The sequence below is a fragment of the Podarcis vaucheri genome (genome assembly GCF_965113315.1).
Source record: "Podarcis vaucheri genome assembly, chromosome: 14".
NCBI classification, from domain to species: domain Eukaryota; kingdom Metazoa; phylum Chordata; class Lepidosauria; order Squamata; family Lacertidae; genus Podarcis; species Podarcis vaucheri.
The window spans coordinates 35,632,849-35,654,870 of record NC_138752.1 but is presented as its reverse complement, the minus strand read 5'-3'; the positions used below and the strand labels follow the sequence as shown (position 1 = coordinate 35,654,870).

Sequence of the window (22,022 nt, the reverse complement as noted above, 5' to 3'; positions counted from 1 at the left end):
TGAACAGGTGTGTTTGTGAACAGAAGGCAAGGTAGGATAAACCTTTAAAAAGCAGCTGTTCTTACTCTCAGTACTAGAATTTGAGTTCATCCCTCAAAGTTGATTTGTGGGAGGTTCAGGGCAGATAAGCAGAAGTACTTCTCCATACAATTAACTCATAGAATACAGTGCCATATTAATGTGCTGATGGTCACTGCTTAGATGTCTTTAAAAGGAGCTTAGATGCATTCATGGAAAGTACATCAATGACTTCAGCAGCTGTTAGTGCTATAAGAAGAAAGGTAGGTAAATTGAAATAACGATAACCTACACATTCAGAGGTGGTGTGCTATTATTGCCTTCAAAGCCTTGCAGGTCTGTGAGGTATTTGGTTGGCCACTGTAGGAAGCAGGAAGAGATGGACCTTTGGTCTGACCCAGAAGGGCTCTGATGTTTTTCTTATTAACCTTAGAACAGGGCTATGTACTTATCAAAAACCTGAACTCCGCCAGAGGAAACTTACGTTATGCATCCTGGGTAAATTTACAGAAACCTAAATTAACTTTTTTTTGCCCTTCCGTGTTGGCAAAAGGCTGGAAACTAATGGGAGGAGATATGAAAGGGGAAAAGGTATGAGGGGCTAGGGATCATAGAAAGGGATTGTGTAGAAAACCGTTTTTGACCAGAAGTTCTGATCAGATTCCCCTTCCATACCTTCCCTTTTAAAAGATGCGCTTCCTTTTTTACTATTTGCAGATATGAGGACTAGGACCTTTAGGTTTTTGTAAAATGCCAGCTAAGATTGAGACTCTAGATGCCATGGTGGGCAGCACATTCAAGTTCACATGGAACAAAGCCTTCATTTTAAGATCACCAGCTACTGTTGAATCTGGTTATTAAATGTTTGGCTTCTTCCATTGTTTTGAGGCATGAGTGTTGTACTTTGTCAAGGTAATGGGACGGAGGGAAGTGTGTTGGTATAAAAGGAGTGCTCTTGTTTCAACTTGGTTCCTTTTTGCATTTTGCAACTCAAAAGCATCAAAATGGCACAAGGATTGCATCATTTGACTCCTGATTTCCTGCAGAATTGGCAGTTTGGGTTTGTACAGGTGTGTGAGAGACTAGACCATCCTGAAGCCCTGATTAGTAGCTAGTTCTTGAGCCATTTTGAGGAAAGGATGGAGGGTCCCACCCCAGTCCCAAATGGTATTGCCAGCAAAGGAACACTTCATAGACCTCACCCCAATTCCCATGTACATATGTACCCTTTGCTTCCTCCAAGGGCCTGATGGTAACTCTTGCCGAGGGAGAGGGTTTAGTCTCTGGGCCACCAGGTGCTGATCCCTATTTTAATATGTGAAGATACTCAAGGCTCATCTGCACTTCTGCTTGTCCTATGCCTAAAAAGCACAGGTCCAAGCAGTTCCCCCCTGCTCCTTTCCCAGGGAAAACCAGCTCTTTAGTGCTAAATCGGAGCAAACATCAACCTGGAGAAAACCCAGATTGAGCGCTAAAGAGCAGTTTACCCCGGAGGAAAGTATTAGGACAAGAGGAAGTGTAGATATGCCCTCAGTACGTTGAACTGAAGTGCCATACACCTAGCTGCTGTCTTTGATGCTGTTTAACTAGAGTCCTCCTCTTTCCACTTTATAATAATAATAATAATTTATTATTTATTGTGCTAGTTATTTAAACCACTATACTGTGACCTTTTCAATGCAAAAATAATTAATATTAATAATGTAGATAGTAAACCATTTTGCACAGCCTATGGCAAAGGCTATATTAAGGGCAGTTTACAGAGATTTTGCAAATAGTACCTTATTAGATTTACAGGAGCTGCTAAAATTCCCCCTCCTGCAAAGGATGGCTATCAGTATCAACAGGGGCTGAACTGGTTCCAGTGTGATGACTAATCATTTTTTGCGGCACTTAAAAAGCCTGTGTTGCTGAAATAGACATTCTGAATGCACGGACGGCAAAGCTAATGTAGTGGTCACTGTTATTTTATAGTGAAGATTCATTCCTATCTGCGAGAAAAAAAGAGATTTTCAGATCACTGTATGCATGTTGGTGATCAGCAAATGTGATACGAAAGCTATGTTGTGGCAGTGTCTCTGTCAGAAGCTGGGTATTACTAATACATTTCTGTCCTCTGTTTTGCTGTAACTGAAAACAAGAAAAATAAAGTAAATGGAGACGAGTTGGTTTTGGCTTAAAGCGTCGGGGAAAGTGTGACATCTCCATATGCAGTTTTGTGGTCAAGAGATCAGGACTGCCTCATGGGTTTGTGCATTCACTCTTCTCTCCCTCACACACTCCTGCCCCACCCCAGTTTCAAAGTCAGGTGCAAAATAATGGGGCCAATTACCTATTTTACCCAGGAAGCCATACAGCATAAATACCAGGGACTGCCAGCCTGGCCCTGTGTGTGACAGTGTCCCACCAGTACCTCCTATGGTATCTGGAAAAGATCTTGGTAAATATTCCTGCCCTGTTCTATGTTCTTGTCTCTTTATTCTGCTCTTTTAAATGTGGCAGACCTTTTGTGTTATGCCACAAACCTGGTGCCTATGGAACTTACTGGTAGCCCCTGATACATAGAGTTATATATTGCAGTCTGAGTTACTCTACGGTAAGGATTCTAAAATGCAAGCTTAAAAGTTGCCAGTACAGCTGTGCAAAGACCGGCAACCAATTAATACACAGGTTTGTCCTGCCAATTCTACTTACTGGTGTTGAACTCTAGGGAGGGAGAAACCCTTTCCAATCTACTGGAAATAACCACCAGGAGATTCCAATCTATCTTCTGCCCGTCTGTCCTGCAGTGTTGCAGTCTGCACTGAGGTCAACACTCCTTATGGCTCTTTAACAAAGCTGAGTTCGATATTGGGGATTTGAGGCTGGTTTGTAAAATCTGTTTAAAGGTAACCATGGTTAATATTTCCCTCTGCAGATGGCATGCTAAATCATGAAAACTGAAAAGCGGGGAACGCACAAGCTTGCAGCCTGATGTTCATCTTTTAATCATGGTTCAAGAAATCAGAAAACATTACATACATCTCTCTGCACTGCACCAACAAAATAAATCTAGCATCTATTGACAGCAGCCTCAGCCTTCTAGACTGTTCCTCAGCCGTTCAGTTGGGCTTATATTTAGTTTTTAACTTTAACCCATGGACCCCCTATGCACCGACTGACCCTACAACACACAATTTGGGTCAAAGATTCATTTCTCCTAAAATACAGGTTTATGGACACCCTGACTTCTCAGCCTCCCTCCTCTTGGCAAAAACCTGGCATGACGACTTATTACAAACTTCATGGAAAAATGATTTTTAAATATGAAGACTTAACTGACACCAAATCAATAATCTTGGGGAATCTTGTACCCAAAGTACTGTAGTGTTAAATAACTCATTCCATCAGTGCAAAGACTTGTGCACCCTCGCACTCTGTGTGCTCCCTAAATCTATGATGGGTTTTCCCCCAACCTTCTGGAACAAAGTTGGGGAGGATATGAGGCACACAGGGGGAGCAGAGGAAGGATGTTCCATTGCACAGGCAGAAATTGCACTGACTGGACACGTGTAGAAACTTGGGTGGGTTCACATTTCAGTGGGAATCAGCCTAACTCATACTTCCCAGAATGATTAAGCAAACTAAAAATCAGCTTATCTTTGAAATTTGCAACGCAGTTCTCATACCAAAAGATCATGCATGTTAGAAGAAATTGTGTAAAAATATGTATATGCCAGTGAAAGTGGCATTTAAACATGCATTATATAAGCGCGAAGTTGTTTGAAAAATGGGCATATTAAAATGTGCACTGAAACTGGATGTTTACAACAAATTAAGTAAGACATCAAACATTAAAAAACCCTAACAGGGCTGTCTTCAGATGTCTTCTAAAAGTCAGATAGTTGTTTATTTCCTTGACATCTAATGGGAGGGCATTCCACAGAGCGGGCACCACTACTGAGAAGGTCATCTGCCTGGTTTTAAGGGGAACAAATTGCAAACCAATGTGCTAAACTGAACTTAAGACTGGGGAAAAAGGATAAACTGAAATAAAAAATGTGGGTAGATTCGTCCACTGGTATCTCTAAATACCCATCAGCCCCTTAAGGTGATAAAGCCATTATTTGGGTGGGGTGGGGGAGACAGAAAAAAAGAATTACTGCTAGTGTCGTGGTGTTGCATTTGGCATAAGTGTGTGGTTATTTATGGAAATTTATTTTACTGGCCCTCTCATCTGAACTGCGGGACCATGTTAACCTATCATAATCATCATCATTAAAATTTGTATACCACCCTTAATCTAAAGATCCCAGGGTGGTTCACAACAGAAAAAATATAAAACGAGAATACAAAATATATAATAAAGCAAACACAAACCAATAACTTTCCCCTCCTCCTAGTTAAGACAACTACTAGCAAAAGGAAAAGCACTGTTGTCGATTTCATGCATCCTTTCCATTTTCCCTGCACAGCTGAGTTTTGTGGAGCAGGTTTAGCCTTTGGCTGGGCATCTGCCTGCCTGCTTGCCGTACTGCCGTGATGTTATAGGCCCAGGCTGTTTCTAAGCTGTCTCCAGCAATGCTGGTAGGAGTCCAGTTGAGGAAAGGGAAGCGGGCGGCCACCACGCAGGCCCCATCGGGGAGTTCTGAAAGCAGTTTTCTCTCCAGGAGCGGGACCTGCCGAGAGAGGCCAGCTTTACAATGATGTTGGCAGCAGCAAGATTTGACAATGAATCTCAGTGGACAAAGAAAGCCTTGGGGAGGACAAAAGTGCTGCTCTATCAGCAGAAGTTGGTCTATTAGGGCAAAGTCCCACCAACCTCCATCTGCCCTCAGCCCCCATCTTCATGCCTCCTTGCTTAACTATCAGTCCAGGAATTGAACTGCCTGTCCCTTTTTTGCCCCTCAGTCTCAGGGTTGCCTTTGTAGAATGCAGCAGGGAAGAGGATGGGGACGAAACAAGAATTAGGGCAGGTCCACACCATACATTGAAGGCACATTCAATGCATATGTAAGAACAATCAACACACATCCTCCAAAGAATTCTGGGAACTAGTTTAAGGGTACTGGGAATTGCAGCTCTGTGTAGGTGAAACCATAGTTCCTAGGATTCCTTGTGGGGGGAGTCACATGCTTTAAATGTGTATTGAAAATGCTGTAAAATTATGGTGTGGATTTGCCCTGAATTGGCCCTGCCTGTCCTTAGCTCTGGCACCACTTACTGCTGGTCTTTCTGCTTTCTGCCCTACCATTTCCAAAGGGGACCAGCCACCACTGGGCTGTATAGAACTTCAGACTGAAGCATAATCATTTGTTGCATGAACTAAAAGAAAACCTACAGGAAAATTGTTCTATTTCTATGAATTTTGGCCGTAACTGCTCCTTTGATTCCCAGATTCATGTGGTGTATGCGATGAGTTTATGTGAACGTTCCTCTACCATTGCCTAACGTAGAAGATTCATCGAAGCAAGGCAGTCAGCATCTATTAGGGACATGGGAGGAGACACAGGGCCATAATGTTTTGGTTTTAATATAAAATGAGCGAATAGATCAGCCTCTTCTTGAGCTAAAACAACACCATCTGATAACTGCCTAACTGGAGCTTGAACTATCTGAGTGTTTTTACAAGGTGTCTGAAGCAAATTGATGCTGTCTCTTCCTGTGCAGCAGTGGGAACAGCGAAAAAGACCTGTTTTCAGTCTACATACCCTATGATAGTCTGCAGAGGCAGGGTTACGTATAAAACACCCCCCGACGACGCATACAGGGCCAGATGGTCCTTCAGAAAGAATTCAGTTTGGTAATTCTGGACTTAAATCAATTAAAGGAAACCCTTCAAGGTGACTCCTGGAAGCTGCAAAGAGAAGACTGGGCCAATTTCCCTCTTAACTGACCAGCATCTAGCATAAGGTGACTTGGGAATAGTGAATTTCAAACTGCAGCCTCTGCAGAAATGAAGCAACATTATTTGCTTTCGGCTGACTTTGCAGTTGGGGTGGGGGAAGCTGGCAAGCTCAGCATCTGGCTGTGGTGACTACACAGCAGCAGTGTAAATAGAGCACACAGTTGTGATGTCTCAGCAAGACTGCTGGGCGCTTCTAGGGCAATCGTCATTCTTTAGCAACGGGTGGACTCAGTTGTTGCCACCTGGTCCCACAAAAGAAAGCCAGCAGACAGTGTTAAAATGAAAGACACTGCCAAAACAACTAAATCAGTATGTGGTGAAGATTGTTAAATCCCCTTTGGCTGTCAGTACAGGAGTATGATTTTTTTTTATAAAAAAAACAAGCTCACCTTAGCAAGCAGGTGCAGAAAACTAATTCTAGTTATCCTGTTGAGTTATATAGGGACTAAGGAGGAGGAAGCTGACTCCCCAGGCTGGTTGCAAGTGAAGTAGGCAGATGCAGGCACACACAGTCTGGTAGGCTGTGCCCCTTTTGCTCAAATGGAGCGGCCTCCACTGTTAGTATAAGGTTTTCATTTCTATGTCTCGACTGATTTCTAGGACAGAGGCTGGACTGTACGAAGTAGATGGGGACAATTCCTTCTGCTGGGGAAAATGAGAGCAAGTGTTTTGCAGAAGATGTTTTCCACTTGTTGGCTGTGACAAGGAATTTATCCATCTAAAATGCTTCTATGCTGCCTTTCAGATGCAGCCCTCTCAGGGCAGCTTACAGAAGATAATTAATAAATGCAAGAAAGCAAACACCTAATTATAGAAAGGATAAACAGCAGGCGTTTATAGAAAGGATTATAGAAAGGATAAACACACTTTTTAATAGAATACAATTTGTTTTTAAACAGACCTTTACAACTTAAGAAAGATTGGGTCATATGCAGTTCTTTTGGCGAGAGTGCCAAGGATATGGGACCACAACGAATAAGGCCCTGTCTCCAGTACTCACCAGCCTAATGGATACTGAGGTGAGCCTAAGAAACAGGGTTTCAGACCGAATTTTAAGACCGGGGCAGGTTCATAAGACTGAATGCATAATACTCCTGCCAGTTAATTGAAGGCATTAGTCCATTAGATATCGTGAAGACTGGGCATTGCACTGACCATCCTTGGTTTTGCTAAGGTAATAGAGACAAGCTTATCTGAAAACTACTCACCAAGCTGGGAGCCAGGAACACAGTGACATTGTTGCAGTCAGAGAGATCTGCCTTAAAACAACAACAGCACCAGCAGCAGACAATTAGTCAAGAGAGATGGTTCAATGGTTGTTTTCTATTCTGGACTGGACTGATTTCCCACTGTGCTTTGGGAGGCAAAGCACAGTCCCATGGTCTCAGATATTGCAGCACATAGTTCAGCTATGGAACTCGCTCTCTTAAAAGAACCTGGGGCCAAACAGTGATGCTGAACCTTGGGAGATATTCTTGTAAAGAAGCTGGTAAAATGCGGTCTTGACTATGCTACCACTCAGTGGATTTGTAACTGGCTGACTGACCGAACCCAAAGGGTGCTCATCAATGGTTCCTCTTCATCCTGGAGAAGAGTGACTAGTGGGGTGCCATAGGGTTCTGTCTTGGGCCCGGTCTTATTCAACATCTTTATCAACGACTTGGATGATGGACTCAAGGGCATCCTGATCAAATATGCAGATGACACCAAACTGGGAGGGGTGGCTAACACCCCAGAGGACAGGATCACACTTCAAAATGACCTTGACAGATTAGAGAACTGGGCAAAAACAAACAAGATAAATTTTAACAGGGAGAAATGTAAAGTATTGCACTTGGGCAAAAAAAAAATGAGAGGCACAAATACAAGATGGGTGACACCTGGCTTGAGAGCAGTACATGTGAAAAGGATCTAGGAGTCTTGGTTGACCACAAACTTGACATGAGCCAACAGTGTGACGCGGCAGCTAAAAAAGCCAATGGAATTCTGGGCTGCATCAATAGGAGTATAGCATCTAGATCAAGGGAAGTAATAGTGCCACTGTATTCTGCTCTGGTCAGACCTCACCTGGAGTACTGTGTCCAGTTCTGGGCACCACAATTCAAGGACACTGACAAACTGGAACGTGTCCAGAGGAGGGCAACTAAAATGGTCAAAGGCCTGGAAACGATGCCTTATGAGGAACGGCTAAGGGAGCTGGGCATGTTTAGCCTGGAGAAGAGGAGGTTAAGGGGTGATATGATAGCCATGTTCAAATATATAAAAGGATGTCACATAGAGGAGGGAGAAAGGTTGTTTTCTGCTGCTCCAGAGAAGCGGACATGGAGCAATGGATCCAAACTACAAGAAAGAAGATTCTACCTAAACATTAGGAAGAACTTCCTGACAGTAAGAGCTGTTCGACAGTGGAATTTGCTGCCAAGGAGTGTGGTGGAGTCTCCTGCTTTGGAGGTCTTTAAGCAGAGGCTTGACAACCATATGTCAGGAGTGCTCTGATGGTGTTTCCTGCTTGGCAGGGGGTTGGACTCGATGGCCCTTCCAACTCTATGATTCTATGAGATTTGGGACAAACACAAGGAAACATTGCTTCACAACACATAGCTAAACTATATAGCAGGAGCAAACAGTGTGGGTTCGTTGGTGTTGAACTACAACTCCCATCACCAGGTGTTGTTAGACTACAACTCCCATCAACCCCGGGCTTCTGGCCATGCTGCTGGTGCTCATAGCTGCTGGGGGCCCAACAATATCTGGAAGTTGCAAAACTTAGGGGAAGCCTTGCTGCTAACGTTTGCTTCTCCTGAGCTTCAGTTAAGATGCACCTGAGATGGCTACCGCAGACAGCTCCTTCTTCCACTTTCTGTTTGCTCCTTACAGGCCTAGCTTCTTGCCTCCATGTGAGAAGAACTTACCTTCCAAAGGTCTTCTCGCTGGAAGAAAACCTTTCCATAGCACCCAGCCCTCCAGGCACGGAAGTTGGACAGTTGTAAAAGCCATGGATTGAGCTCATAGCCAACTGTCGGCCTGAAGCCTTGTTTGTAAGCCTCCAGCACCTGGAAGTGCAGCTAGAATCAGGCACATTGTCTGTTGCCTAATGCTGTGCTAGTTTCATGGCGCAGGTCACATCTGCACACATTTAAACCCTCTTTTATTGTTTTAATAGTTATGGAGAATCCTGGGAAATATAGTTTGCTGAGAACTGCAACTGCCAGGACCATATAACACCGGTCCTGAAAGACCTACAATGGCTCCCTGTACATTTCTGAGCACAATTCAAAGTGCTGGTGCTGACCTTTAAAGCCCTAAACAGCCTCCGTCCAGGATACCTGAAGGAGCGTCTCCACTCCCATCGTTCAGCCCGAACACTGAGATCCAGCACCGAGGGCGTTCTGGTGGTTACCTCACTGCAATAAATGAAGTTACAGGAAACGAGGCAGAGGGCCTTCTTGGTAGTGGCGCCTGCCCTGTGGAACGCCCTCCCATCAGATGTCAAAGAGATAAGTAACTATACAACCTTTAGAAGACATCTGAAGGCTGAAGGCAGCCCTGTATGGGGAAGCTTTTTAATGTTTTATTATGATTTATTTATTTATTATGTATATGTTGGAAGCTGCCCAGAGTGGCTGGGGCAACCCAGTCAGATGGGCAGGGTACAAATTAATAATAAGTGAAATTAGCAGAATTTAATTCCCAGGATTCTTTGGGAGAAAGCTAAGACCGTGAAAGCGGTATAAGAGTGCTTTAAATGTACGGTGCGGATTAGCCCCTGAAACAATGCACAGCCGCAAAGGGTAGGATTTCTGGTGTTAAATTTGAGGAAGCGCGTATATAGCTCAGTGTTAGAACAGAAAACATCCCTGTAATTAAACAGCTCCCACCCAATCAACAAAAGGTCATTTATTCCTCGTTTATCTCAATCACAACCGGGCAGTGAGTGTTGCAGGCAGATGCTGATCCTTGCCGTGCACCAACGGCCTTGGCAACCCCACCCTCGGGTGCATTTTGATGTGCTTACAATTCTGCCATCACCCGATCCTAAATCCACCAGCTTCCCAGAGCGCCCCTGCAGCAGCGACATCATATTCCTCACTTGCTTGACACTGGAGGGTACATATGGCACCTGGATTAAATAGGAAAGAAGCTGGTGAGTTTTGCAAAAGGCATGGATATTAGGAACATGGGAAGCTGCCTTATACCACATGAAACCACCTAGCTCAGTGACAGACCCTCCAAGTTTCCCTATTTTCCAGGGAGGTCCCTGATTTGGAGAAACCATCTCGGTTTCTGGTTTGATCCCAGAATGTCCCGCTTTTCATCAGAGAAATGTTGGAGGGTATGGTGTTCTCTGACCCCCGAGCCATCTGAAGGCAATCCTGCATAGGAAAGTTTTTTTTAATGTTTTATTATGTTTTTATATATGTTGGAAGCTGCCCAGAGTAGCTGGGACAACCCAGTCAGATGTGTGGGGTATAAATAGCAAAATTATCATTATGGAATGTGACATCCCTATTTTCATCGGAGAAATGTTGGAGGGTATGCAGTATTTCAAGCAAGGGACATTTCCACTCCTACCTGGAGATGCCAAAGGTTCAGCCTGGGACCCTGTGCAGGAAAAGCATGTGTTCTACTGCTGAGAGTTGGTCCTCCCCTAAGATGCATCATTCATTCATTGAATGAATTTGTCTGCCATCCCTTTGGTAAGGGTTACCAGGGCCAGTCTCAAAAAAAATATGTAAAAGGGGAGTTAATAAAACCACAGAACGAGATTGGGTGGGGTGCTCCTTGTAGATTAATTTATTTCTATCTAGTCCCTAGGCCATGGAGGATGATCAATACAGAGGTATCATGCACAGCCCAGCCAGCCTCAGTCTGCCCTTGGCCAGGTAAAGGTAAAGGGACCCCTGACCATTAGGTCCAGTCGTGACTGACTCTGGGGTTGCGGCGCTCATCTCACTTTACTGGCCGAGGGAGCCAGCATACAGGTCATGTGGCCAGCATAACTAAGCTGCTTCTGGCGAACCAGAGCAGCACACGGAAACGCCGTTTACCTTCCCACCGGAGCGGTACCTATTTATCTACTTGCACTTTAAAGGTAAAGGTAAAGGTACCCCTGCCCGAACGGGCCAGTCTTGACAGACTCTGGGGTTTGTGCGCCCATCTCACATCTATAGGCCGGGGGCCAGCGCTGTCCGGAGACACTTCCGGGTCACGTGGCCAGCGTGACAATCTGCATCTGGCGAGCCAGCGCAGCACACGGAACGCCGTTTACCTTCCCGCTGGTAAGCGGTCCCTATTTATCTACTTGCACCCGAGGGTGTTTTCGAACTGCTAGGTTGGCAGGCGCTGGGACCGAACAACGGGAGCGCACCCCGCCGCGGGGATTCGAACCGCCGACCTTTCGATCGGCAAGCCCTAGGCGCTGAGGCTTTAACCCACAGCGCCACCCGCGTCCCACTTGCACTTTGATGTGCTTTCAAACTGCTAGGTTGGCAGGAGCAGGGACCAAGCAACGGGAGCTCACCCCCTCACAGGAATTCAAACCGCAACCTTCGTCCCCAGCCCTTGGCCAAACCCCACCTAATTATTTCCTTTCTCACAATCATCCAGTACCCTTTGGATGTGTGCTCTGCTGCCCCCTTGTGATAAGTCACTTATTGCCCATAGCCTCCACAGCTTCTCCTGTTCCCTTTGCTCTGCTCTCTAACAATTTTAAATGGTGGTAACCCCGGATACCTGTAAATACACTTTGCGCAAGCCTAGGGCAAGAGATCCAGCCCAGGCAAAATAAAAGACCAAGCTGGTGCTTGCTGCCACCTGGAAAGGGCTCCAGGAACTCCCCTTTTTATGCAGCTCTGCTGCCAGCCTTTCTATGTTGTCATGATCCATGCCTGCAAAAACAAAGGAATGTGCAAATCAGTTCCTAGTTAAATGCTGCATCTCTGCCACTGCAGTATTGGCTGCAAAATAATAATAATAAAAAATAGGACAGATCTCTGGTCATAGGGCAGCTTGGGAAAATGGGAAAGTCAGACTTTTAAAAAGAAACAAACCATTTTTAAAAAATAGTGCAAAGAAGTGTCTCCTGTTTAATAAGGAATCTGCAACAAGAAACTTACCGAATCTTCTTCCAGTCCTTTAACATTTGCAGCCAAAATGGCCAGACTGAAATTACTTTGTAACCTTGGTGGACTTTACCCTTTGTGCAAAAACACAGTTTGTGTAGCAATCCGAACAGAGCAGAAAACACATCCCTTATTCCATGCATAACAATTCCGTTGCCTGTGAAGGAAAGAAAGGACTGCTGGTCTGTTGGAGCTGGTCTTCTTTGCATGCAGAAGGTCCTGGGTTCCATCTCTTGCATCTTCCAGTAGGGCTGAGAAAGCCCCTTCTGAAACTCTCAAGAGCAGCTATCAGCCAGTGTAGGCAGTACTGAGCTAGGTGGGAACAAACTGGTGTTAGGATAGCTTCTTATTTTCCTAAAAGACCTGTCACAAAGCCTGACCTAAAGAAAGTCATATGGATTTGACCAGTGCTTTTTTTCTTTAAAAATGTTTAGGGGTACTCTCATTTTCCTACTCATATTGAAATACTGCCCCTCAATGAGGCCAAAAATTCACAAAATCTTTAGAGGTATGCGTCCCCCTAGAAAAAAGCACTGGATTTGCCTCCCCACAGTGAGCTGATAGTTCTCATTTATGGTTTTGACATGGGTGTGTGCAGTGCTATTTTTCTAGAAAAATAGGCGCCAGTATTCACCCTGAAGTTGCTACAGTAACGAAATAAAACACCCCATTATCTAAACTATTTAAAACATTTAGTTAGGGATTGCTCTTGGTGGTTTATATTTTCATCGTAAGCAGCTTGAGTTTGATTTTAGCACCAGAAAGCGTGATATAAAGTGCCCTAAATAAACACACACACACACACACACACAGCTTTTCTCCCCAAGCGAAATCAACCCAACACAAGCGGCTACATTCTCTTTGCCATATAATTAAATTATTTTGCTCCTTTTGCCTGGAGTTGACATAACAAAGGAGTTCTACATGTTGCGTCTCCTAATGCTTTTCTGAGGGTTTTAATGCATTACGGGCAAGCGGTTTATAGATTCTTCTGCGTAAATAGAACGGATGGGAACAGGCCCACCATAGAGATACAATGGTGCAGAGAGGCCACGCACCTTATTGAGAGCGCGCGAGGTGCTTTCTTGAACGCCCAGACGGAAATCGGAAGCGAGAGCGTCGCTTATCACTCTCTCCATGAACTCTGTGATGGGGCGGCCGCTCTAGCCCTAGCGGAATAGTAGGCTTTTTCTCCATCCTCCGCAGTCCGCCCGAGGCGACTCTATGGTTTGGGAGGCTGGGCGCGCTCCTCTCGGGCAGCGGCGGGAAGGGAGAGCGGGCTTGAAGCGGAGCCGCAGAGAGAGCGGGGCAGCCATGGCCAGAGGTGCCCGCCGAGGGGATCGGGAGGGCAGGGGAGCCAGGGCGGGTATTGGGCTCTGGGGAAATGAGGGGCACTAGGACCCCTGCACGGCCAGGCGGGACTGGTTTGGAGGCTCCTCGGAGTCTGAGCATCCACGGGGCGGGAGAGGGAAGAGTCCCCCACAGCCCCACCAATTCCGAGACAAAGAAAACCCGTGGAGCTGCTGCTGTTGCTGTTTCCTGACAGGGCTCCTGCGCTTTCAAAGCAGCAGCAGCATGACAGGACAGGCAGAAATTCGCCAGGTGTAGCCTTTTCGCTCCTCTCTGTGATGAGGGGAGACGCATCTCCTCGCCTGTAGGCAGATTTCTGCCTGTAGGCAGCCGTGACTGGACGCACTTCTTATGTTTTTAGTCCTTATGAGATGATTTTGGCTTTCTGGAGGACTAGATGAGTTGCTGTGTGTGTGTGTGTGTGTTTTGGATTTATATCCTGTCTTTCCTCAGGAGGAGCCCAGGGTAGATATATATACAGTATATATATGAAATAGCCTGTGCTTTGGATCTTTTTTGAGATACATTATTTTTGAGATACATTATTGTTTTTCCTAGTTGGGTTGAGCTCCTGTACATTTAACAGTGCCTGACAGGCACTGCTAACTATTCTTCATTCATACCTGGGGGGAAAACTCTTCTATTTCTGTCTACCATGCAGCTCAATGCACAGGAACATTGCTAGGAAAAATAGTTTGCATCTATGATTGTTATAGGCATTTTGCAGCTACATGACAGGTAGAAATTCAACAAGTGAAGTTTTTTTGTATGAAGGGGGGTCTTCACCTGTTAGATATCTGTCTGATATGTAGTAGTTAAATGCTCAGTAGGACTTACAGTGCCTTAACATAAAAAGTAAAATACAATCTGGGAAAACAGAATATACTAAAAGTGTTAACCCCAAATATCACATAGAACAAAACAAGAATCAACCCCCACCCCCTTACTAAAAGTAGGGTCATTATTTAGGCATTGGACCTTCTCACATATACTTTGGCTAAGTTTTTATTTCTTTTTCTTCATTTTTTGATGTTGGAAAGTAAGATAGCATTTCTACTGATTATCTTTAACAGTGGGAAAATTGAGAGAATGAGATCATTTTAGCAAAAATGCAACCCCCCCCCCACTGGGACTCATAGCTGTCCTTCTGTTTAGGAGGCTAATTCTAATTTTAGAAGATAGCATAGGAACAATCCTGCTTTGTGTAAAGAGAGAGAAGTAATTTCAATAGCAGGAATCACATTGTTTGTGGGTTAACTGATCTGTTTTCTCTACAGTGTGGCAGCATCCCTATCTAAACATCTTCAAGCACTTTAAAGTTGAGGAATGGAAAAGGTCCACGAAGGAGGGCGATGTGACAACCTTTATGGTAGTGTCAGAAGTTCCTGATCCTTTCTTGGGTAGTTAAACGTAGCCTTGGTATTAACACTCAGCTGGTCGCCTGTGGTGAGTGGAAATAGCCTGCAGACGACCAAGTGTGGCACTGCCACCACTGCTGCATGTGAGCTCTCCCTTCCATGAATAGGGGGGAGATGGAAAGAGCGACAAATTTATCCTGCCTTTCCCTAATGGAACTCAAAAGTAGCATGCATAAGGGCACCTTTGCCTCCAGATATCTGGACAACAAAGTAGTAGTCCAAAACCCCTGTAATCATAGAATCATTGAATTGTAGAGTTGGAAGGGACCCCAAAGGTAATCTAGTCCAACTCCCTGCTGTGCAGGAATCCTGCCCACAGCCATCCCTGCGTGGGTTTGAAACACCAACCTTCCGGTCAACAGCTAGGCGCACTGACCCACTACACCAGGTTGAAGAAGGCTGGGCCAGCCACAGACCTGTTTGCCTTTAGGAAGGTTTCTGCATCATATGCCTTCCCACCAAAGCCATGTACATTTTCATATGTGTCAGGACTTCCATCTGCTGGAGGTCTCAAACCTGGAGCTTTCTGGGAATTGAACTGGATCCTTGTTCCCCTCCACTTGGGGATCACATCAGGGAGAGTGAAATGGAACACTAAGTCCTTTGCTGATATTTCCTTAATGCTGTGTTAATTGCCATTATGCTACATACATCCTTGGTTTCCTCCAGCCTTGTACTCCAGCTTCTGTGTGACTTGATTTCTTTTACCTGAGCTGTTCCATCTATTTTATCCTCCTGTGTCCAGGACAAGACTCTGAAAGGGACGGTGTATCGCATCAGTGGTGCTGTGCCTGCTAGTAACTACCTCCAGCTCCCCAAGACCAGTACACAGTCATTGGGTCTCACCGGTCGCTACCTCTACATCCTCTTCAAGCCGGCACCAACCAAATATTTCGTAGTGCACTTGGACGTTGCCACAGAGGTGGGTGAGAGTTTCTCTCCTATTTATTAATGACCAGTTGTGTAATGAAATGAGCAAGAGGGCAATGTTAGGTGGTCTGAGGAAATGCAGATCTCTTACAGTACCTTTTGTGGTACCATCGAGTGGGCCTATCCTCTTTGGAGGCCTTGATCCATTCACCTTTGCAGACTTGGCTTTGTGAGCATTGTAGCTTTCACTTTTATGAAATGCAAAGTTCTAGTCCTTACGCTTGCCGAAGATAGGCCTGAAGTAATCTCAGAGGGCCTCTGGAATAAGATTACTGTGGGACACGAATGGAGAGTCATTGCCCGGCAGAGCTTCCCCACTTCCTGGCTCACTTATAGAGCAGTTGCTGTGCATACAGAAAAGTTCGAGTGAAACCCTTCACACTGCTAGTTTAATCTTAACTTTTTTTTTTACTCCACTCTTCAGCCAAAAAGCCTCCCAGAGCAGTTTACATATAATCCGGGGTAATAAAAGACCTTCCTCACCAACAGACAGTCGGAAAGGCATAACAAAAAAAGAAAAAGGAAATGAGGCGGGAAGGTGGGGGAGCCATAAAAACTCAGACACTAGTTCTTAATGTTGGATTGTTGTTGTTGCTATAATACTAAGCTGGAATGAACACAGTTCAGAGAAAGTGGAGCCAACCAGTTGGGAGTTAGAACACCTTGCTGATCATCCAGAGATCACTCAGTAGATCCTGAACTAACCTTCTGCCCATCACTGGTCCACACAGGTCACAGTATGTAGCTTTGCTTAAAATGTAGGTTTTCTTTCATCAGCCATGGTTATTGATATTTATTGTTTCTTAAGAACTGGGTGTTTGCTGCCTTCCTATTGAAATAGCCAACCCATGTGAATAGTCTGCATTTCTTTATTTCCAGGACAGCCAGGTGGTCCGCATTTCCTTTTCCAATCTCTTTAAGGAGTTCAAGTCAACTGCCACATGGCTGCAGTTCCCGTTTATTTGTGGGGCAGCCAGAGGGTCAGTCTATGAAAGCACATCCAAGGCTTCCAAGCAAGGTAAAACACAAAGAAGACCAACCAAATTGCTGTTTGCTCAGCAAGCTTAGGTAGCTCTGAATACCTTCTGATTTGGTCCTCAGGATGCTGGTGGCTGAAATTAAAAGTTCCTTGAGAATCTAGGTTTTTGGTTAGACTCTGAATTGATCTGGTAGGGAGAATAGAACGTGGTTATGGATGAAGAAGCAAAGCTTTGCCACCCCCAAAATAATACTGCTTTGGGCGTCTATATAATAGCACCTTTGACTGTTCCCAGCGCTTTCTATATATCATCACAGCAATCCTTCTAAGGGTCCTTTAAAGTAGACCATGATGATTATGCTTATACCTTATATGGGAAGCAGGCACTGAAAGATTATTGGGTCCCCAGGAAGTTTGGGACCTAGGAGAGATTTGAACTGGGTACTTACCTGGATCCCAGCTCACAATCATAGCCACTTCCTCACAAAGCATTTGAAAATTAGAAGTGGGCTAATGCGTGAAGCCCATTCTGCCTGTAAGGTTTGAGATTTAGTGTGTTGAATGTCTATATAAATCCAGGTGTTTCCTTGGTGTGTTTCTGACTTTTAGACCTGGTGGGCCTGGCTCCCAGCAGTGTGCGGTGGACCTGCCTGATTCTCGACCTCCGCTACATCCTCTTTCTGTACTTGAACAGAAGCTATAGCCATCTCAAGAGTGTCAAGCTCTGCTCCAACCTGCTGGTGAAAAACCTGTTCACTAGTGACTTGCTCTTTGATCCAGGTGAGAATTAAAAGGAACTTGCGTAAAGGATCACTGACTTAATAGTTGCATGAATAGTTGCTAAGATCTCATGGTTAAAGTCGTTTTATATCTAGGGCATTTATTTAGTTAGATCATTTATATGCCACTTTACTTTGTGTGTGTGTGGGGGGAATACACAGCTCACAACATTTCTTCAAACATCACAAACATAGTGTAACAATATATCAAAAAAAGAACATCAAGAAAGAAAATCAAATGGAAAAACAAAAAAATCCACATTTCAAGCAGTCTCATTAACAGCAAAATGGAACAGCCTTTTCAACATCAGAAAATCAAAGATCATTATGTAACTGGGCACAAGTTTGTCCCCCTCGTATTCACCCCAAAATCCAAAATGAAGAATTACCACCTACAGCTATAGACCAGTGAGGATGGAGCATCCTCAGTGGGTATGGAATACTAACTGAAATGTGGAAGAAAATTGAGAAAGCAGGGAATGCAGTCCAGTTGCTTGGAACCCTGAACACTCCAGATTGCAACATGTTCATGCCGAGCCCCACTTGTTAATTGGAAGTCATGAATTCCAGCTGTTGAGACTTATAGCACAAACAGACCCCAGTCTGCCAATCAGTCATAGGATACTCACTAGTTTGCATACCATAGGATTGGGCTGGTGTAATACTGTTCTCTAGAGGGCGATACTGGAGTTCTGCAAGCTGTTTTTCTAACAAATGATGCTTCTGCCTCCTTCATCCTTTCTGTGCTTTTAGGTGTGACCTCCTCTGAGGCTCATCAGTCCAAATTAGCAACGCAGGGCATCTCCCCCATGCCACGAGAAATGACATTTCCTGTGCCGAAAGGTGAAAATTGGCATGACCTCTACGATTATGTTAGGTACGGTTTGCTGAATTGTATTTCTGTGGTTCTTCGTGGGATGCCAGCTTTCTTCCGTTGCTTCTCTTTGTAACTGGCATACCTCTCCTTTAGAGGTTAAAGAAATGGTGTGTGTGCATGTGTGTGTTGTGAGTGAGCAGTTCTATAGTTCATGTATGCTTCTGACTATTGTGTTTCCATAACTTGCTAAGATTTGGCATATTTTATCAATTTATAAGAATTCTTCCTTCCCTTCACCACAAGGTCCCAGGGTAGGTTACAACAACATAATAAACAGTTATAAAAACCAAACAGCCAACAATTTTAGAGAGTAAAACTGCTCCAACCAGAAGAGAACAGTATGAGTTCAGCAAACGAGGTGAGACCCTGCAAAACAAAATATTTTTAACTCTTAAAGACCAGTGTAAAGAGGTGTGTCTTCATATGGTAAAAGCTGTACAGTGAAGATGTTAGATGCACCTCTGTTGTTCTCGATCTATATCTCACCTTTCCTCTAAGGATCCAGTTACAGGTAGGTAGCCGTGTTGGTCTGCCATAGTCAAAATAAAAAAATTCCTTCCAGTAGCACCTTAAAGACCAACTAAGTTAGTTCTTGGTATGAGCTTTCGTGTGCATGCACACTTCTTCAGATACTGAAGAATCTGAAGTATCTGAAGTATCTGAAGAAGTGTGCATGCACACGAAAGCTCATACCAAGAACTAACTTAGTTGGTCTTTAAGGTGCTACTGGAAGGAATTTTTTTATCTTTCCTCTAAGGAGTTCAAGGTGGTGCATGTGGTTCTCTGCTCCCCATTTTATCCTCACAACAGCCCTGTGAGGTAGGTTAGGTTGAGGGAAGGAGAGTAACTGGCCAGCGGTTGCACAGTGAGATGCATGAGCTTGGATTTGAACCCTGGTCTCCCAACTCCACTGCACTAGAATACTCAAACATTAGCCAACTCCAAGGAGATTTCAACTGAACCAAATAAGCTTTTTACCATCCCTGCTCTCGAGAAGCTTCTGGAGTCTGGCACATAGCTCAGTAGGAAGAGAGGTGCCCCTGCAGAACTTAGTGTTGGCAGTGATACTGCACTGGGCAAGATCCCGATAAACACCTCTGTGGTGCTGGGACCAAGGAACATCATTGGGCTGTATTCCTGTTACTGCAGTTGGGGTTTTGAAGTAGATATTTTCCGCATATCTGTGTAAATACAGAAAGCTCCCCGAAGAAAGCCGTTTGGCTGCTAACCATTCATTAAGAGTATCTTGATATGTGGTCATTCTCTTTGGTTTGTCCACATTGTTTACTGCAACATGCAGAATTTGCTGCATCTGGCCACATTCCAGTGGTCATAGTCAGTGTAACTGTGTTTTTTGTCTGGTAGTCCAGCATCCTCCTTTGAGCCAGTGAAACAAAACCATTTCTTCCTTACATTCCACACTTTTTACCAGTCACCATTTCTCTGATCTTCTTGCTCAGGTTTCCTTCTGATGGGTCCAAGATGCCATTTGACTCTATTCAAAAAGGCACTTTGAATCCTGCTGCAGGTAGGCAAAAAAGAAAAAAAAGGGAGGCTATAGGGGAATGGAAGCTCTTCATCCCAGGACAAAATTCATCCAACACAGACCATCTTATGCCAGATGAGAGTGGATGTGAGCAAAACATCTACTACAGGAGTAGTCAATTCTTAACTCCCATCAACTCCAGCAAGCATGGACAGTGGTCAGGAATGATGGGAGTTGTAGTACAGCAACATCTGGAGAGAACCACATTGGCTAACCCTGTACTAAAAGATGCTACTAGCCATGATCACTATGTTCTACCCTCCACTGTTGGAGGCAGCGTACCAGCTTCTGGGAATCCTAAGTTGGGGAGAACATTGTTGCATTCAGGCCTGCTTCCAGAAGTTGTCTGCTTTCCCTTCCTGAATTCAATAAGAAATAAGTTAGCAATAGAATACAGTCCTTTTAGCATCAATGTGTGGCTTGTTCTGGTCCTGGAATCGATTCCCATTTCAGACAATTTCCCCTAGAGGTCTTCAAGAACCTGATGGTGCAATCTTTTACATATCTATTCTGACGCAAGTCCCAGGTGAGGTTGTGTAGCCTAGATATGATTATCTGACAGCACAAGCCCATTGAATGCAGTGCGACTTATTTCTGAGCAAACCTGCAGTGAATTGTTGTCACATGTCTTCTGCTTGTCCTTTCAGTTGCTCGTGTAGAAGACAATCCAGTTGGCCAGCTTCCAAAGGAAGTATTTCTAAGCAAGCCTGTTCAGGACAGAGTGTCTCTCATTCAACAAATTACCAGTCCGAAGCGAGTGAGTATGCCTTGATAGCTATTTCTCTTGCTCAGAGCCATGTATATTTTGGAATTGGATTGCATCTGCCTTTCCAGGAAGCAGTGCTCTATAGCAGTTGCATCTGGCAAAGGGTCTTGATTTAGAAATTGGAGATTTGTGACTGTGATCCTTGCTTTTCAACGCTTATCATTTTCTCAGACTCCTCGCCGGTCTCCCTTCCTTACAAAGAGCATCCCCAAGATTCACCGGGCAACCTCTGCCCCTCTACAGACAGTAGACGCTGTGGACCAGACCTGCTGGAGGGAAGAACCACAGGCCAGAGGGGATTCCTCTCTCCCAGCACATTCAGAGGGCGATGGCAGCATTCATGTTTATGCCCACAAAAATGGGGATGTTACTGTTCATGCTGTCAGTGTTGATTCTGATGAGGTAAGCGTGCACCATAGCCATGACTGTCGAGTGCACATTCTAGAATAATAAATCCATAGCTTGTCTTCACCTTTGATTGGAAAAGATGGTCAGATGAGGAAGGCTTATCTGCTAGTCCTCAAGAAAGAGACAGCAAAAGAGCCACCATTGCTGCTTCCCAGAGAACCTCTTACCTGTTAAGGGGAAGATATATAATACCCTTCCTTCCAAAGGACTCCAGGGCAGCAAGATGACTCTTATCTCTGTAAGGAGAAGTGTTCAATGGCTACTTCCTCTTGCTTGATTGTGAGAGTATTACCGTATTTTTCGCTGCATAAGATGCACTTTTCCCCTCTTAAAATCTAAGGAGAAATGTCTGTGCATCTTATGGAGCAAATGCGTGGTCCCTGGGGCTGGGGGACGGGACCCGGGCTTCCCCCGCCAGCCCCGACAAGCTCTGGGAACAGCGGGAAGGCTGTGGGCAGCCTTCCCGCTGCTCCCCGACCTGCTCTTTGGGGCTGTCGGTGGGGGAAAGCCAGGCTTCCCCTGCCAGCCCCACAAGCTCCTGAGCGGCTCTGGGGTAGCCCGTGAAGCCTCCGCAGAGCAGCGGGGAGCCTTCATCCTGCTGCCCTGGGGAGGCTTCGTGCAGCTATCCCTGGCTTTTGTGGGAGGTGGGGGAAGGGACAGAGCGAGGCTCTCTCACTGCCCCCACCTCGCGCAAAAGCCCCCAAGAGCCGCATTATTTTTTTCTTGAATCCCCCCCCCCAAAAAAAAATAGGTGCACCTTATGGTCAGGTGTGCCTTATGGAGTAAAAAATACGGTATGTGCAGTGAAACTGTATGTTATGGAGAGCCATCTGCGATATAGCCACTAGACTGAACTTTACCTTTATAAGGTTGCACAAAGAGTGCATAACACTCTATGACATGGGTGGGATACCCACCGCCCTCCAGAGGTTGGACTACAGC

General features: G+C 45.0%; 2 protein-coding genes across 4 annotated transcripts in view; one reads left to right on the top strand and one right to left on the bottom strand.

Annotated features, from left to right (window-relative positions):
* Positions 1-3,573: 3,573 nt before the first annotated feature.
* Positions 3,574-13,156, bottom strand: LOC309518755 (adenine nucleotide translocase lysine N-methyltransferase-like). Of its 3 annotated transcripts, XM_082199241.1 has the most exons (7): positions 13,086-13,156; positions 12,022-12,339; positions 11,639-11,793; positions 9,921-10,025; positions 8,818-8,958; positions 7,114-7,164; positions 3,574-4,676 (listed from the first exon to the last, which is right to left on the bottom strand). In XM_082199241.1, exons 3-7 carry the CDS (start codon positions 11,789-11,791, stop codon positions 4,443-4,445), a joined length of 684 nt encoding a protein of 227 aa, XP_082055367.1. In that variant the 5' UTR covers positions 11,792-11,793; positions 12,022-12,339; positions 13,086-13,156; the 3' UTR covers positions 3,574-4,442. The 3 variants fall into 3 exon arrangements, with proteins under 3 accessions (XP_082055367.1, XP_082055369.1, XP_082055368.1); XM_082199243.1 differs by lacking the exon at positions 8,818-8,958; XM_082199242.1 differs by lacking the exon at positions 13,086-13,156 and having other exon boundaries at positions 12,022-13,061.
* Positions 13,157-13,250: 94 nt separating this feature from the next.
* Positions 13,251-22,022, top strand: part of WDR90 (WD repeat domain 90) — a 44,887-nt gene continuing 36,115 nt past the window's right edge. The window contains exons 1-9 of the mRNA XM_082199033.1: positions 13,251-13,351; positions 14,655-14,746; positions 15,541-15,717; positions 16,605-16,743; positions 17,314-17,484; positions 18,237-18,360; positions 19,821-19,888; positions 20,554-20,663; positions 20,844-21,074. Coding sequence (XP_082055159.1) covers positions 13,252-13,351; positions 14,655-14,746; positions 15,541-15,717; positions 16,605-16,743; positions 17,314-17,484; positions 18,237-18,360; positions 19,821-19,888; positions 20,554-20,663; positions 20,844-21,074 — 1,212 coding nt within the window. The 5' untranslated portion in view covers position 13,251. The remainder of the gene's footprint in view (positions 13,352-14,654; positions 14,747-15,540; positions 15,718-16,604; positions 16,744-17,313; positions 17,485-18,236; positions 18,361-19,820; positions 19,889-20,553; positions 20,664-20,843; positions 21,075-22,022) is intronic.

Bases quoted from the DNA above. Each gene is read 5' to 3' on its own strand.
- LOC309518755 (XM_082199241.1), bottom strand. From the start codon at position 11,791: ATGGATCATGACAACATAGAAAGGCTGGCAGCAGAGCTGCATAAAAAG. The intron at 10,026-11,638 runs GTATCCGGGGTT...TATTTAATCCAG, and splicing joins TGCGCAAAGTGTATTTACAG to GTGCCATATGTACCCTCCAG. The intron at 7,165-8,817 runs GTAAGTTCTTCT...TGTTGTTTTAAG, and splicing joins AGCGAGAAGACCTTTGGAAG to GCAGATCTCTCTGACTGCAA.